We start from the raw sequence: 16,943 nt of genomic DNA, 5'->3' as shown, positions 1-16,943 counted from the left end.
TAACGTATGGCAACCAATAAAATTGTTAAATTCATGGTTTAACCTGCAGACATCCAGTCACTGATGACTACTAAGGGTTACTGCCCATGGGCAACCTTTCCTAGTTTTGTTAAATGAGCGCCAATCATCCTGAGGCAATTACAACATTTTGGTGAAATCATTTTAAATATGTAATGTGGTAAGTATGATTAATTAAGAGTAGCTCCTAAGGACATACTGACCACTGATCTCAGAGAGGACAACTGTAAGAATGTCTACCATCACATCAGGTCTGCTGCCCTGGCCTTTCTAGGAGAGGTTTAATTGATTTTATATACATTTTGCATGGAGTAAATGTGTTGGTGCTAAGGTTGCCACCTGGCCGGTATTTCACAGGGCCAGTATTACAAATTTACCGGCAATGTAGCTGCCGGTAAATTTGTGATCACCATTCAAACTGCACCCTCAGCCCACCCTTTTCTTCCCTCTACAGCTAAAAAATACTTACCTATTCCACGATCCACGACTCTGGCGCGCCCCTTGACATCATGGCCACGCGCCCAGTGACAGCGCTATGCCACCCCATGACATCACAGCCCCGCCCATCTCCACCTTGTGGACCCGCCCCTTCCCTGGCCGGTAAAGATTTTTCAAAAAGGTGGCAACCCTAGTTGGTGCTACATACATGACAGTTAATAAACAATACCGTGCAAATTTAATGTAGCAGGTAGAGCAGAAAGTGGTTTTATTTGCCATCCCAATAAGGAATGTAACTAAATATCAGCAAGCAATGAACAAAAGTGCAGCACACTGAGGCTGAAATAAAGAGTCAGATCTTGACACAGTCATGTTTGCTTTTGGGGGGATGGCTAGACAATCAATAGAATAGTTTTACATTAATAGAATGCCATAATGATTTATTGGGCATGAGCCAAAAACATGAAAGTGTTTGAACTGACTTCTTGCAGAAACCCTTTGTGAAGTTCAAGATTATATTCTCAGGTTTAGTCCGGCCAGCCACCATGACTGCATTTATAGAAGAATGTTTGCTTCTTGAGCAGCAAATGTATTGATGTTTTGTTAAAGCTCCCATAGTGTTTGCTTTAACCTGTTTGCTAAAATGTAACCTAATGTAAGCAGCAAAGCAAACCCTTCTATGAGGCAGCCTGAGTGGTAATGGACCTTGCTTGTCCCACTTATCAAACTTTTGTCTTAGGCTAATGGTGATTGATCAGGGAGAGAGGCTTGGGCTTTTGTTGTTTCCTTCTGCACAAGGCTATCAATTGCATGAGAACATATTCTGACTATCACATTAATCATAGCAAAACAAAACCTCAATGATAACAAGAGAACATTTTAAGAGGTCTATAATAATTTTTGTAACCCAACAGAGAGCTACAGACAAGGAATAGACTAGAAAAGCTATGTTTTTATATACTGAATTTACTGTACAGGTATAGGACCTGTTATCTTCAATGCTTGGGTTTGCCTTTCAGTAATTTGGATCTTCATACCTTAAAGGGGTTGTTCGCCTTCAGACACTTTTTGTTCAGTTGGTTTCAGACAGTTCCCCAGAAATAAAGCCTTTTTGCAATTACTTTCTATTTTCTATGTGTGTCTGTTTTTCTAATATTGAAGTGTAAAGTTTCGTTTTTCGCCTTCTAAAGCAGCTCTAGGAAGGGGTTCACATACTCTTTTACTCTTCTAAATTGATACATTTAGTTTATATATTTGTTATATGTGTCCCTGCTGACCAGAATCCGTGAGTTTCATTAAAGGCAGCTGTTAGAATTGATACAAGAGTTGCTAATATTCCACAGTTACTTCTAAGAAAACAGTAAAGGTGAACTCCACACAAACATAACTTAAAGAGATACTGACACCAGATATTAAACTTTTTTTTACAACTATAATAGTATTGGATTTGTTTGCTACTTATAGTTATACCATAAAGTATTTGCCCAATGCTTTTACATTACCTATCTGACTCCCCGTGCTCGTCTATGAGAGGGATGAAAAGAAAAACGATCAATATGACCTATAGGTAACTTTTAATGTACATTCATATTTTAAAAAGTCTTTGCATCAGTATCACTTTAAGCTTTTTGAAAAGTTAAAATAATTTCAAGCAACTTTACAATATATATATATAAATTAAAAAATATGCAGACTTTTCATGATTTTTAATGGTTTGGAAGAGTTCCCTAAGCCTAGTCCCCTGCTCTCCTACTGATCTGTCTGACTACTTTGCTGAGCTGGCTGACTGACTACTGTTACTTTGTGTCCTCAGCCTGCATCCTCCAAACCCTACAATCCCCAGCACAGGTGATTTCAATAAGGAACAGAACATCACAGTGCAATGCATTGTGGGTTATGTAGTTCCTGATACCGGATCCAATACCTGTACTAGCCAAGAGGTTCTGCAGCCTAGTAACAGTAATGATCCATGCCTTAAAACCTGTCCACTAGTGCTCCAAATTTTGGAACTTGTTCAGTTAACTTTTGCATGCCAGTGGGATTACACATGATCAGTGTTGTCTGGGCTGTAAGCTTAGGGGTCACTGAAAAGTGTAAGAACATTAGCAGACTCCTGTTTCCTCCTATTCTCCAAAAACATACAGGTTGGTTAATCCGCTTCTGATTAAACTGACCCTAACAAGGTGAGTGAATGTGATAGGGGTTAGAATGTAATCTTCAATGTGTTGGTGCTTTGTAGAACAACAAATAATAATAATAACAAAATCATATATTCTCTGTCAAACAAAAGATACCATAGCACCAATAATCTTTTTGGCCCACAAAGGCCCTGTAGAAATAGAGCATTAGAGGCCCTTGAAGGTTTATTGAACACTTGAAATTGTATAATTTGGGTAAATGAACGGTGGCATAATCTATGTAAAATACTATTGACACTATATCAAAAATAATAATACAGGTATGGGACCTATTATACAGAATGCTCGGGACCTGGGGATTTTCGGATAACTGATCTTTCCATAATTTGGATCTTCATACCTTAAGTCTACTAGAAAATAATAATATAATGTCAACATTAAAATAATAATAATGTCAACATTAAAACCCAATAGCTTAGTTTTGCTTTCAATAAGGATTAATTATATCTTAGTTGGAATCAAGTACAAGGTACTGTTTTATTATCGCAGACAAAATTTGGATTATTTGGATAAAATGGAGTCTATGGAAGACGACCTTTCTGTAATTCAAAGCTTTTTAGATAACAGGTTTCCATATAGCAGATCCTATACCTTTAATACCAATAATAACAATTCTAGATTCTACCCTCAGGATCTGAGCAAGTGTCTCACAAGACACATGACAACCAAATACCCTTCATTTAAAGGATAATTTATATTAACTGAAATTTGGAGACGTCTATGGCTGATTTAGTTACTATTATGGAATTGAGAGAAAAAAGTTCAGGTAGGCAGAGCTACCTAAAATATATTCACATTTTCAATCATCACCACATTTGTACACAAGATACTTCCTCCTGTTAACTTATAAGAGGATTCCCTGCAAACTGACATAAGTTATACAGGTTTGGGACCTGTTATCCAGAATGCTCGGGACCTGGGGCTTTCCGGATAACGGATCTTTCTGTAATTTGGATCTTCATACCTTCACGTTAACTAGAAAATCATGTAAACATTAAATAAACCAGATAGGTTAGATTAATTCTTAGTTTGGATCATGTATAAGATACTGTTTTATAACTATAGAGAAAAACGAAATCATTTTTAAAAAATTTGGATTATTTGGATAAAATGGAGTCTATGGGAGACAGCCCTTCTGTAATTTGTAGCTTTCTGGATAACGGATCCCATACCTGTATTATTGCATCCCCTGCCTTCTTGTTGCGTCTTATATAGTAAAGCCCTGCAACAAAGAAATAATATGAGCATGAAAATCATTAGGCTATATAATTTAATATGCCTGTCAATTATACAATATGCTCCTTGATATATGTCCAACTTATATTTTAGTTAGTGGACCATAAACTGAAATGTTCCCCCTAAAACGTTTTAAATCCAGACAGTTCTGAAGGGAAGCATCTATCAAACCACATTATTTAACCACAAGGGTGTGGGCAAGGCTCCCTCCCATGTTGAAACCTTGGGATTTGAAGAACGTCTTCTCATATTCACACATGTAAAATCATTTAGGTTTGGTCTGTGAGATCAGATACCAAGAAAGAAAAACCTCAGTAACAGATGTGAGCTTACATGAACCAATAAAATGACTAGCATGCAGGACCCCCCTGCACGTTTATGTGGCTGCTGTGTGGTCTTTGTAACTTGACTGCATGTGTTTTCAGAGTCTAAAAATGGCTCGTGCACCTAGTGTCATCAGCAGCAGGGAGGACAACTGACCTAAAATGGAGACCTTGCTCAGGAATTCTTCATACATCTTCCGCTTTCTCAACGTGCTGCCCTGTTATTAGGGGGAAGAAGAAAGAACATAAAGAGAAAAACATGATTTCACAACATATCTGTGGTTTTTACACATACAGTAAGTTCTTCTACAAATAAAAAGAAGAAAAAAAGGTCACACCCAAATACACATAAAACCTCAAAGCACAAATATTAGCAAAAATATTTGAGGGCAAACAAGGCCACCTAGTCAATGAGTGGGTGTTTCAAGCATGAAGATCTAAAATACCTTTTCAACTTTAAAACCTTCTTAGCCAATGAAATTGGTTCAAAATCATAGATAAAACCATTGATAAGGCCCATGAATTTTTAAATGTAGAACAGTGGTTACTTTTGGAATAAAGAATGCAAGTGACCCATAAAACAAAGAGGGCATGAATGCTTTTACTATGTTAAGAAGCTTAGCACAAGTGGATATATGTCGCTTCCATTAGTCACCCAAACTAAGCTTTTAAAAACTCCCTTGGGGCAGAAAACTTCACACCGTGTCACACTGCAGTATTACAAAGCCGTATTCGTTAACCACTGTAGGGAAGAAAAGTTACGGCACACAGAATCAGACCTTGGTTTGTTAACAAGGTCATAAGGATGATGGCACAAAATGGCGGCACTTTAGCAATATGCTTATCTAATTACCTCTGCTCATTGTCATTTTTCATTACATTAGGGAGACAGGGTATGCACGACAAACAAAAGCCATGGTAAACCTCTAATATATATTTTTATAAACGGCACTTAGTGATGTCACTTGTGTCACATGCATAGTATGGTGTGGCGCCTTATACAATAAATTGTATAAATCGTATAAATTGTACATGATGTTTCTTAATGTCAATCAGTTACAACGATTATGTAATTTTGCCTTTTCTATATAGTCTCATTTCCTCAACTTGTGTAGAAACTGATAAACTGATAGATATATTGAAACAAAAAGTAATGTTCGTCCCCAATCTCCTTCTAAGTGACACTGAAGCTCAACCTCCAAGAAACAAAATAGACATTCTCCCAAATCTCACTTTAGCTAATCTTTAAAGATCTCCCAACTATTGCTCCAGGGCCCTCTAGGCCCCAGTGGTTTGAGAATTGCTACTTTAGAATGTACATTATTTCCTGTATTTTATCATTTATCCTGTATTTTATCTTTAAAAAAAAAAACACATCAGTTAATAGTGCTGGTCCAGCAGAAATCTGCACTGAAATCCGTTTTTTCAAAAGAGCAAAAAGATTTTTTTATATTTAATTTTGAAATCAGACATCTGGGGCTAGACATATTGTCCATTTCCCAGGTGCCCCCAGTCATGTGACTTGTGCTCTGATAAACCTCAGTTACTCTTTACTGCTGCACTGAAAGCGTGGCCATACACAGGCGGATTAAAGCTGCCAATATCTTTAGACCGATTTGACAGTTTATATGTCTGTGTGTGGGGGCTTCCGGCGTGTACTCCCCGATCTTTATAAGGCCAAAAATCGGCCTGATATTGATAGGGCAGGTTTGATTTTTCCTGAGATCTAGGACCACATTGGCTCGTTGATGCGGTCCTACGGCCCGTTGGCGCCCATTCTTTTCATTGTAAACCAATTGTTCGGATTAACCTGATATTGCCCTGCCGTTTGTGGGCATATCGGGTTAAGATCTGCTCGTTTGGCGACCTCACCAAACGAGCGGATCTGATTGTGTATGGTCATCTTGAGTTTGAGTGATATCACTCCCCCCCCCCACAGCAGATTGCACAGATTGAAAATTGAACAATGGGAAGGTAACCAGATAACAGCTCCCTGATAGATCTAAAACAGCACTCAATAGAAAAAATCCATGTCCCACTGCGACTCCTTCAGTGACATTGAGTTGGAGAAACAATGGCCTGCCAAAAAAAAACAGTTGCAGCCTAAGGTTCTGGCCTGGCCTGAGATGGCTGCCTACACACCAATATTTATATACTAAAAAAATATACACTTGTTGGTTCATGAATAACATTTTAAATGATAAAGTGAATTATTTGTAGTGTAAACAATGTAATTTAGAAATAAAAACTACACCATAAATTTACAGAGTACTGTAATTGAAGTTATAACAATGTAATTGGATGAGATGGCCAGAAAATGCTTTAAAATCGTCTTAAAATGTTCTATCTTCAACAGACAATCTGAAGATTTACTAACAGATTTCAAAGTGCTGTTTAATGCAAGAGATCTAATCAGTAAGACCAGTGACGGGACATCTGTCTTTCCGTAATGAAAGATCATCAGTAAAATGAAAGATTCAGCATGAAACAAATACTTCCCACCGCCCAATCCTGAATCTGATTCTGAATCTGTAAAGAGTTACATTGAGTTTCCATAGAAATCATGGGTGACATTGGGACCTGGATTATGAATGAATTACATTCTCTCACTCACAATAGAAATGTTAGTCCTACGGCACTTGTCACACTTGGTAATGCATTATTTCTAGCAAGTAAAATGTAATGATTTACAAGGCTGTTAAATTATATGAACAGCTGCAAGCTACATGGATGTCACTCACACTGGATATATGTTGGTTGGTATCTTCCTAGAATCATTTAAAGAACTACCCTGTATCTGTAGAAGCTGTCGGAAAGTTACAGTAAACAATTTAGGCCAAAAAAGGCTGAAATAATGTATATCTATAAAATTTAAAATAAGAAAAGCTACTTCAAGGGTTGGTATATATTTGTTAGGGCACCTTATTTCAACCATGAATGCAATGTCAACAAATTCCAAATGTAGTTATATAAAGTGCACCATCGCTCCAATCTTTCTGTGATAACTGCTGACTGAGGCCACTCTCATGGGGAGTGTTTGAAGATATGTTCATGTGCTCATAACCGCCCTTATGTATATGACAGTGACGAACACAGTGTTCCATTCTAGGAGAGCAAATAGCTGCGCCTTCAACAAAAACAGGTTGAAAAGTGAAAAAGACATGGTGCCTGGGTCGCATTTTTTGAACTATGCACCCTGCCCTGCACTTAGTAAATGAGGCCTTTTCTGTCTTCAGGAACAGATTTGGCTTCAAGCGAAATCCACAAGCCTTTGCAGAGCACTGCAAATCTGTATCTCAGGTCCAGACTGAGAATTAAAATAGGCCCTGGCATTTCAGGTACACAGAGGCCCAAACAGCCCACAGAGAGGCCCAAACAGCTCCCACCAGCCCACTAAATACTGACTTTCTATGGCACATTATAGCAGCCCCTCTGGCATTTGCCAGAACCCACAGATTGCCAGCCCGGGCCTGTGTGGCAGCTACTGCCAGACATGGGGAGAGACTACCTGCTTTTAGCAGATTTGCAAATGAGTCTCAAATATGAGATAATGGTCAAAACTTAATGAAAATGGTAGAATTCGAGCTTGGCCAAAGGTAAAACAACAAAATAAATCTGACATGAAATTATTAATTGGTTTTATATACAGTATGACCTAACATACCTTTTCTCTTATTTTAATCTCTATGCATTTAAACTGCTTCCGATTTACACCAACCCCTTTTACTCTGACAAGTATCTTTGCGTAGGGATGCACCGAATCCAGGATTCGTTTCGGGATTTGACTAGAATTCGGATTCGGCCCGAATCCTTCTGCCCAGCCAAACTGAATCCGAATCCTAATTTGCATATGCAAATTACGGGCAGGAGGGAAGTCGCGTGATTTTTTGTCAAAAAACAAGGAAGTAAAAAATGTTTTCTCCTTCCCACTCCTAATTTGCATATGCAAATTAGGATTCGGATTCGGTATTCGGCCGAACCTTTTGTGAACGACTCAGAGGTTCGGCAGAATCCAAAATAGTGGATTCGGTACATCCCTAATCTTTGGGAACCTTGATAAAACAGCACAGATTTAATTGGAAATGAAACACGCCTGAAGAGCCTTGGAAAAGCACGACCAAGATGAGGAGCTCTTTAACTTTATATCATATACCGATTTGCCAATAGAGCTCCTAGCTTGCAAATAAGACCCACTTGCCAAAAGATCCAGGAAACAACTTGCCACTGTGTGCTGATTTACCCAGTGAGCATTGCTGAGGTAGCTGGTTCCAAAAATATAAAAGTTTAATATCAGTTTAAAGTTATTTGGGGCATGTGCCTTGGTTTTTTAAGGTGGCCATACATTTAAAGATCCACTTGCTCTGCCAAATGTCACAACAGAAGTAGCAAATTCCACATCAACAAGCCCACATGGCCCCAACTGGATTTTTAAAACTGCCTGATCAATATCTGCCTCATTTTTGGACTGATTTTGGTCAGGCAGGCCCACTGGAGGGCCTATACATGAGCCAATAAGTGTTGACTAGGTCCAGAAGGAATGAATCAGCAGCTTTTAGCGGCCACCTTAACAATGAAACCGAACAGGGTTTATTATACAGTTAAGGTTTGTCAGCAAAAAGCACTATAGTGCATCAGCAGATGAGGAAGTTTAGAGGAACCAAAGCTCTTCTTCACTTTATGCTGTTCTGATGCTTTAGCTGTCTGCACCAAAAAACTAAACAATAGAAAGGTGCATATAATGTGTATGACCACATATACAGTATCCATTAGTTCTGCCCACAGTCCAATAAGTTGAATTCCAATGAGCAAGTTGGTATATGACCACTCTAAATCAATCCCACTCCCATAGTTTCCCTTTACATACTATGGAACTTGCCATGGGTATGGCTTACGTAGCTGTTGTCTGAAAATGTAGCCTTTGTACAGAATGGTGAGTGTCTGGAGACACTGCCCCATATTTTGTCACTGATACTTTACAGAGACATTACAGCAAACTAACACTGTGTGTAACACTAGCCTACAATTTGAAGGTTCAACAAATCACTTTTTCTGAGCAGCACAGAGAGTTACATGCTCTTTACACTGAAGGAGTTAAACAGAAAAACTCCAAAAATGATTGCGTGTGAAAGTCTCCTAGTAAATATGAACTGGGTTTGTAACCCTATGCAGTGAGAAAAACTCTAATGGAACACTATGAGTATCTCTGACCAAATGATCGCAAGGTTAGATTATCTTCAAAGCGCTACAGTACTAAAATGGATTGAGGTTTTCAGAAATGCTGCCAAACTGAAATGCCTTCCAAGCACCTCCTCCTCCTTGCCAAATGCCTGAGAACCAAAGCTGTTGCAGAGAACATAGTGAGAAGGACCAAACAGAAGCCAATGGCCTTGCACTGCATACTAAATCATTAATCCAGCTGCAGAAATGTAAAATAGTTTATCAATCCCACAGGTTTCAGCATAAAGCTTTGTGGCCACTTAAAACTTTCCTTGTAGAGAAATAGTGGGACTTTTGTAAAGAAACGATATCCCGCAAATGCAACGCATGCCTAACAATTGAAACCTGACCTGACTGAAACCTGACCACTCACCATTAGAATCCTTCTGTAGCTGTCCCGATCTATGCCCCAAAGCTTAAGGTCTGTCTTGGCCTTGACAGTTGCAGCCCTTGGTGTGCCATAGATTAATGCAAGTTCTCCAAAGCTTCCTCCTTCTCCAATGTTGGTCACCCACTCTCCATTAACATAGACCTAGACAAAGGGAAAAAAAGAACACAGAGTTTATCAGCAGGAAACTGTTTGCTTTTTCCTTATGTCTCCCGTTATCTGAAAACCTATTAATAATCTCTTGTTTAATGAGTCGAAGCAGGGAATAGGAGCTCAAACAATAGACTAATAGTTTCCTCACTTGGTCAAAAAGGGTTGACAACCTACTTTGAGGATAGAGTTTCAGGATTTGTTGCTTCGGCACAATAAGTGTATTTGCTCTGGAATTTTCAGCTTCTGTGGTTTATTGAGCCTAGGTTATTTTTTTTTCCTAGCGCTGAACACTCACAGAGTCGACAAGCAGAACTGTCACAACTGTGACCTATTATTACACTGACAGACCTAAAAGGAAGGGGACGTGTTGATAGGTGTGTTGATAGCCTTAATGAGGGTCAAAAGCAAACCGCATCCCTGCGAGTTAAAGAGAAGAAACTCACGGTGGCCTTTGATGGCTCTTCGTCTTTGTCCCAACAGGGCCATTTCTTTCTCCTAAACCAATTAGCTCTCAAATACTTTGCCTTCCAGCCTGGTGTCATCTTGTTTATCTTTTATCAAGTCTGTCATGGAATAACCTCTTAAGAAACAAGGTGTCAGGCTGTTTATTTGCAAATAGAACCCAAAAGGGTTTTATTTAAAGGTAAACCATTTGCTTCAAGTATAACACATATAACCTTTCTCATATTCATGAAGAGGTTTGTTTACATATTGCATACACTTAAATAATAATCTGTGCATTGTCAGTTAGCATTTGTGAACCTACCTCTATGCTTGGGCAGATACATATCCATATACATGGGAAACTCAATAACCAGGAATAGCCCCCAGACTAGATTTATTTAGACCCTTTCCTAATGGATCCTTTGTAGTCTTAAAGGGACTTCTTTCCCACAAAAACATTCTTGGGAGAACTCTGTTCCCACGGATTTCCCACTTATCTGAACCACTGGTCATGCTATTGGAAAACAATAACTTTTGCCACACAAACTGAACAGTTTGAATATCATGATAAATAGCAATTGCATTGCAAGAATGGCAAACCACACCACCTCAGAAAGCATCAAAGGAAAGTTAAAAACCCTACTCTTTATCCATGTCCCTACTCTTCACCCATTTCTTTGATGTCACAGACACCAACTATGAATTGGCTTTTTGGCGATATGGCTTATAACACAAAAAGTCAATGACTTTGTAAGTCAAAAGAATAACTGCCATTATTTTCAAAATAAAAAAATGAGCACTACCCTAGAACCCTTAAAATTACAATATTATTGAATTTTATAATACCCTATACAGGCATGGGACCTGTTATCCGGGATGCTCAGGACCTGGGGTTTTCAGCATAATATATTTTTCCATAATTTGGATCACCACACTTTAAGTCTACTAAAAAATAATTTAAACATGAAATCAACCCAAAAGGATTGCTTTGCATCCAATAAGGATTAATAATATCTTAGTTAGGTACAAGGCACACGGTATTATTTTATTATTACAGAGAAAAAAGGAAATATTTTTTAAAATCATTTGCTTATGTAAGGATCTGATAAATTAGCCACCCTAATTAATATTGGCAGGCAAATCCTCAGTGTGTGACGCCTAAATGGGTCCTAATGGGGGACCTGTTTTGTTGTTAAGCTAAGCCCCTTGATGTTCTCACAGTGTACAGTAGATGGCACTGTGCTATAGTATAAAGGTCTAGGTAACCATGTGCTCTGGGTTCATTGCTTTAGCCCTTACCAAGCAGGCAGGAAGGGAATGGGTAGTGGAACCTAGGTACATTAGGCCTAGTAAAGGATAAGCTATACTCTCTAATAGGTCCCTCTAGAAGTGACAGACAGGTTATTTAGTTGAGCATCCTAAGGCTCTGACAAGGAGAGTCAGAGGGATTAAGATTTCGGGTACTAGTAACCCAGAAGTAGGGACTAAGTGTAGACTTAGGGATGTAGAGATTCCACTGGGCTGAAAGCTGAGTGTACCTTCAATTGCTGCTTCACTGCTGCTGTACATGTTCCCTTACCTGCAGGGACTAAGCTGATCATTGGTGCTTGTGAGTATTTGCTATCCTCTGTGCTCTATGTTCTTGATGATTCCTGTGTACTCCTTTATGGATTATTCTGGATAAAAGGTTTCTGGATAATGGATCCCATATCTGTACGCATATTAGAACATCTACATGACAGCTTACCATCAATTTGATCACTAGTGTTCTACATTTTATATAAAGATAATTTAGGCTATGCTTTCTTGGTTTCATGGACCTGGCTTTTCATGAAAAATCACACGTTGATACCTTAGTAAATCAATTTTGTTAATTTAAGCTAAAAGATTCCAGACTTATGTTCTTATCTTTTCACTGTGAGTAATTGTAAGGAATACCTTTGTGATATGGCCTTTTGAGATTTCACCTGGCAATGCTGACACTATGCCTGCATTATTCCATAACTAACTAGTTGTAAGTTTTGGCAATTGCCATCTCAAAGAAAACCATGGCAGTAAATATTAGGGATGTAGCGAACGTCGGAAAAAAAGTTCGCGAACATATTCGCGAACTTGCGCAAAAATGCGAGCGGTTCGCGAACGGTTCGCGAACCCCATAGACTTCAATGGGAAGGCGAACTTTAACATCTAGAAAAGACATTTCTGGCCAGAAAAATGATTTTAAAGTTGTTTAAAGGGTGCAACGACCTGGACAGTGGCATGCCAGAGGGGGATCAAGGGCAAAAATGTATCTGAAAAATCTGCCTGTGTGTGCTTGGAAGAGATAGTGTAGGGGGAGAGCTGTTAGTGATTTCAGGGACAGATGATAGTAAGCTTGCTGGCTAGTAATCTGCTTGATACTGCTCTGTATTGGAGGGACAGAAGTCTGCAGGGATTTGAGGGACATTTTAGCTTAGGTAGCTTTGCTGGCTAGTAATCTACTGTTCTCTTTAAACAACTGCCATACGTTGACCTTGTAGGCATTGTTTGCCCAGTTTTTTTGGACGCAGCCACTGAAGCACAGTTGCCAGAAAAAAATATGCCATATAAATGCTGAAAATAGTAATTTTTCGCCATACGTTGACCTTGTAGACATTGTTTGCCCAGTTTTTTTGGACGCAGCCACTGAAGCACAGTTGCCAGAAAAATTATGCCATATAAATGCTGAAAATATAAATTTTTTTGGTTGCAGCCACTGAAGCACAGAGGCCAGAAAAATTATGCCATATAAATGCAGAAAATATGCATTTTTTTGGTCGCAGCCACTGAAGCACAGTTGCCAGAATAATTATGCCATATAAATGCTGAAAATATAAATTTTTTTGGTTGCAGCCACTGAAGCACAGAGGCCAGAAAAATTATGCCATATAAATGCAGAAAATATGCATTTTTTTGGTCGCAGCCACTGAAGCACAGTTGCCAGAAAAAATATGCCATATAAATGCTGAAAATAGTCATTTTTTGCCATATACGTTGAGTCAACGTATGGCAAAAAATTACTATTTTCAGCATTTATATGGCATATTTTTTCTGGCCTCTGTGCTTCAGTGGCTGCGGCCAAAAAAACTGGGCAAACAATGCCTACAAGGTCAACGTCGTTGACCTTGTAGGCATTGTTTGCCCAGTTTTTTTGGCCGCAGCCACTGAAGCACAGAGGCCAGAAAAAATATGCCATATAAATGCTGAAAATAGTAATTTTTTTGGTCGCAGCCACTGAAGCACAGTTGCCAGAAAAATTATGCCATATAAATGCTGAAAATATAAATTTTTTTGGTTGCAGCCACTGAAGCACAGAGGCCAGAAAAATTATGCCATATAAATGCTGAAAATATAAATTTTTTTGGTTGCAGCCACTGAAGCACAGAGGCCAGAAAAATTATGCCATATAAATGCAGAAAATATGCATTTTTTTGGTCGCAGCCACTGAAGCACAGTTGCCAGAAAAATTATGCCATATAAATGCAGAAAATATGCATTTTTTTGGACGCAGCCACTGAAGCACAGTTGCCAGAAAAAATATGCCATATAAATGCTGAAAATAGTCATTTTTTGCCATACGTTGACCTTGTAGACATTGTTTGCCCAGTTTTTTTGGTTGCAGCCACTGAAGCACAGAGGCCAGAAAAAATTAAACCAGTAGGGTTTGCACCCTAGTTTGTAACGGTGGCGGAGGGAGGAGGAGGACGCTAAAGGACAGCTGTGTGTGGAGTCATGAGGCTTGAAGAGAAGGACAGCTGCATAGAAGTCAGAACAAGTCTTCCGGCGTGCAGTAACCCTCCGAGATCCACCCCTCATTCATTTTAATAAAGGTCAGGTAATCGACACTTTTGTGACCTAGGCGAGTTCTCTTCTCAGTTACAATCCCTCCTGCTGCACTGAAGGTCCTTTCTGAGAGCACACTTGAGGCTGGGCAAGACAAGAGGTTCATGGCAAATTGTGACAGCTCTGGCCACAGATCAAGCCTGCGCACCCAGTAGTCCAGGGGTTCATCGCTCCTCAGAGTGTCGATATCTGCAGTTAATGCCAGGTAGTCCGCTACCTGCCGGTCGAGGCGTTCTTTGAGGGTGGATCCAGAAGGGTTGTGGCGCTGCCTTGGACAGAAAAACATTTGCATGTCTGACGTTACAGACTGGCCAAAGGGCTTTGTCCTTGCAGGTGTGCTCGTGGCAGGATTACTGGCACCTCTGCCCCTGGAATGTTGATGAGTTCCTGAAGTGACATCACCCTTAAAAGCATTGTACAACATGTTTTGCAGGCTGGTTTGTAAATGCCGCATCTTTTCGGACTTGTGGTATGTTGGTAACATTTCTGACACTTTATGCTTGTACCGAGGGTCTAGTAGCGTTGCGACCCAGTACAGGTCCTTCTCCTTAAGCCTCTTGATACGGGGGTCCTTCAACAGGCATGACAGCATGAAAGACCCCATTCTCACAAGGTTGGATGCAGAGCTATCCATCTCCGCTTCCTCATTATCAAGGACTGCATCATCCACGGTCTCCTCCCCCCAGCCACGTACAAGACCAGGGGTCCCCAAAAGGTCACCACTAGCCCCCTGGGAAGCCTGCTCCTGTTGGTCCTCCTCCTCCTCCTCCACAAAGCCACCTTCCTCCTCTGACTCCACTTCTGGCACCTCTCCCTGCGTTGCAGCAGGTGCCTGGGTTCGTTCTGGTGATTCCGACCAGAAATCGTGCGCTTCCAGCTCCTCGTCACGCTGGTCTACAGCCTCATCTGTCACTCGTCGCACGGCACGCTCCAGGAAGAAAGCGAAGGGTATTAGGTCGCTGATGGTGCCTTCGGTGCGACTGACCATATTTGTCACCTCTTCAAAAGGTCGCATGAGCCTGCAGGCATCGCGCATAAGCACCCAGTAACGGGGGAAAAAAATCCCCAGCTGTGCAGATCCAGTCCTACCACCCAGTTCAAAAAGGTACTCGTTGACGGCCCTTTGTTGTTGCAGCAGACGTTCCAACATAAGGAGCGTTGAATTCCAGCGAGTCTGGCTGTCAGAAATCAAACGCCTGACTGGCATGTTGTAGCGCTGCTGAATGTCAGCAAGGCGTGCCATGGCTGTGTAGGAACGTCTGAAATGGGCCGACACCTTTCTGGACTGGGTGAGAACGTCCTGGAATCCTGGGTACTTGGAGACAAAACGTTGGACTATTAAATTTAACACATGTGCCATGCAGGGCACATGTGTTAAATTGCCTAGTCTCAACGCTGCCAACAGATTGCTTCCATTGTCACACACCACTTTTCCGATCTGCAGTTGGTGTGGGGTCAGCCACCGATCGGCCTGTGACTGCAGAGATGACAGGAGTACAGATCCGGTATGGTTTTTGCTTTCCAGGCACGTCATCCCCAAGACAGCGTGACAACGGCGTACCTGGCACGTCGAATAGCCTAGGGGGAGCTGGGGGTGCACAGGTGTGGAGGAGGAGAAGGAGGACCCAGCAGCAGAGTAAGAAGAAGAAGAAGACGAGGTAGAGAGCGATGGAGGAGTAGAGGTGGTGGCAGAACCGCGTGCAATCCGTGGCGGTGACACCAACTCCACTGTTGTTGTTGAGCTACCCATTCCCTGCTTCCCAGCCATTACCAAGTTCACCCAGTGGGCAGTGTAGGTGACATACCTGCCCTGACCATGCTTGGAGGACCATGCGTCAGTAGTCATATGGACCTTTGGCCCAACACTAAGTGACAGAGATGCGGTAACTTGGCTCTGCACATGTTGGTACAGGTGTGGTATTCCCTTTTTAGAAAAAAAATTGCGGCTGGGTACCTTCCACTGCGGTGTCCCAATTGCTACAAATTTGCGGAAGGCCTCAGAGTCCACCAGCTGGTATGGTAAAAGCTGGCGGGCTAAGAGTGCAGACAAGCCAGCTGTCAGACGCCGGGCAAGGGGGTGACAGTCAGACATTGGCTTCTTACGCTCAAACATGGCCTTCACAGAAACTTGGCTGGTGGCAGATGACTGGGAATGGGAACAGGTGGTCAAGGTGGAAGGCGGAGTGGAGGGTGGTTCAGACGGGTCAAGGAGAGCAGAGGTAGAGCAGTAAGATGCTGGACCAGAAGGAGTGTGGCTTTTAGTTTGCCTGTTGCCTTTGAGGTGTTGCTCCCAAAGTGCTTTGTGCTTGCCGCTCATGTGCCTTCGCATAGAAGTTGTACCTATGTGGCTGTTGGGCTTACCAAGGCTCAGTTTCTGACTGCACTCATTGCAAATTACAATGCTTTTGTCAGAGGCACACACATTAAAAAATCCCACACTGCTGACTTTTTGGAAGTGTGCGATCTGGCGGTAACAGTAGAAGTTGGCGGAGTTGGCGGTATTGGCGGCAATGGCGGGTGCGTTGGCCGGCTGAACACAGGTGCCGATACATGTTGTTGCCCTGCTGATCCCTGCGGGCTGTCCTCCCTGCTTCTTCTAAGTCTTATTCTCCTACTGCCTCTCTGACTCTCCGTCTCTCCATCTGAACTACCCTCCTCTTGCTCTCT

The 16,943-nt window shown here is 41.1% G+C and overlaps 1 protein-coding gene across 2 annotated transcripts in view; it reads right to left on the bottom strand.

Moving 5' to 3' along the window:
• The window catches only part of prkar1b.S (protein kinase, cAMP-dependent, regulatory subunit type I beta S homeolog), a 155,153-nt gene that overhangs the window by 28,497 nt on the left and 109,713 nt on the right, over window positions 1-16,943 (bottom strand). For both annotated transcript variants that reach the window (XM_018239163.2, XM_041579285.1), the window contains 2 exons: window positions 9,804-9,962; window positions 4,371-4,431 (listed from right to left, as the gene is read on the bottom strand). In XM_018239163.2, coding sequence (XP_018094652.1) covers window positions 4,371-4,431; window positions 9,804-9,962 — 220 coding nt within the window. The remainder of the gene's footprint in view (window positions 1-4,370; window positions 4,432-9,803; window positions 9,963-16,943) is intronic.

This window comes from Xenopus laevis, chromosome 9_10S (assembly GCF_017654675.1).
Source record: "Xenopus laevis strain J_2021 chromosome 9_10S, Xenopus_laevis_v10.1, whole genome shotgun sequence".
Taxonomy (NCBI): Eukaryota; Metazoa; Chordata; class Amphibia; order Anura; family Pipidae; genus Xenopus; species Xenopus laevis.
The sequence above is the reverse complement of the archived record's forward strand: the minus strand, read 5'-3'. Positions and strand labels throughout refer to the sequence as shown.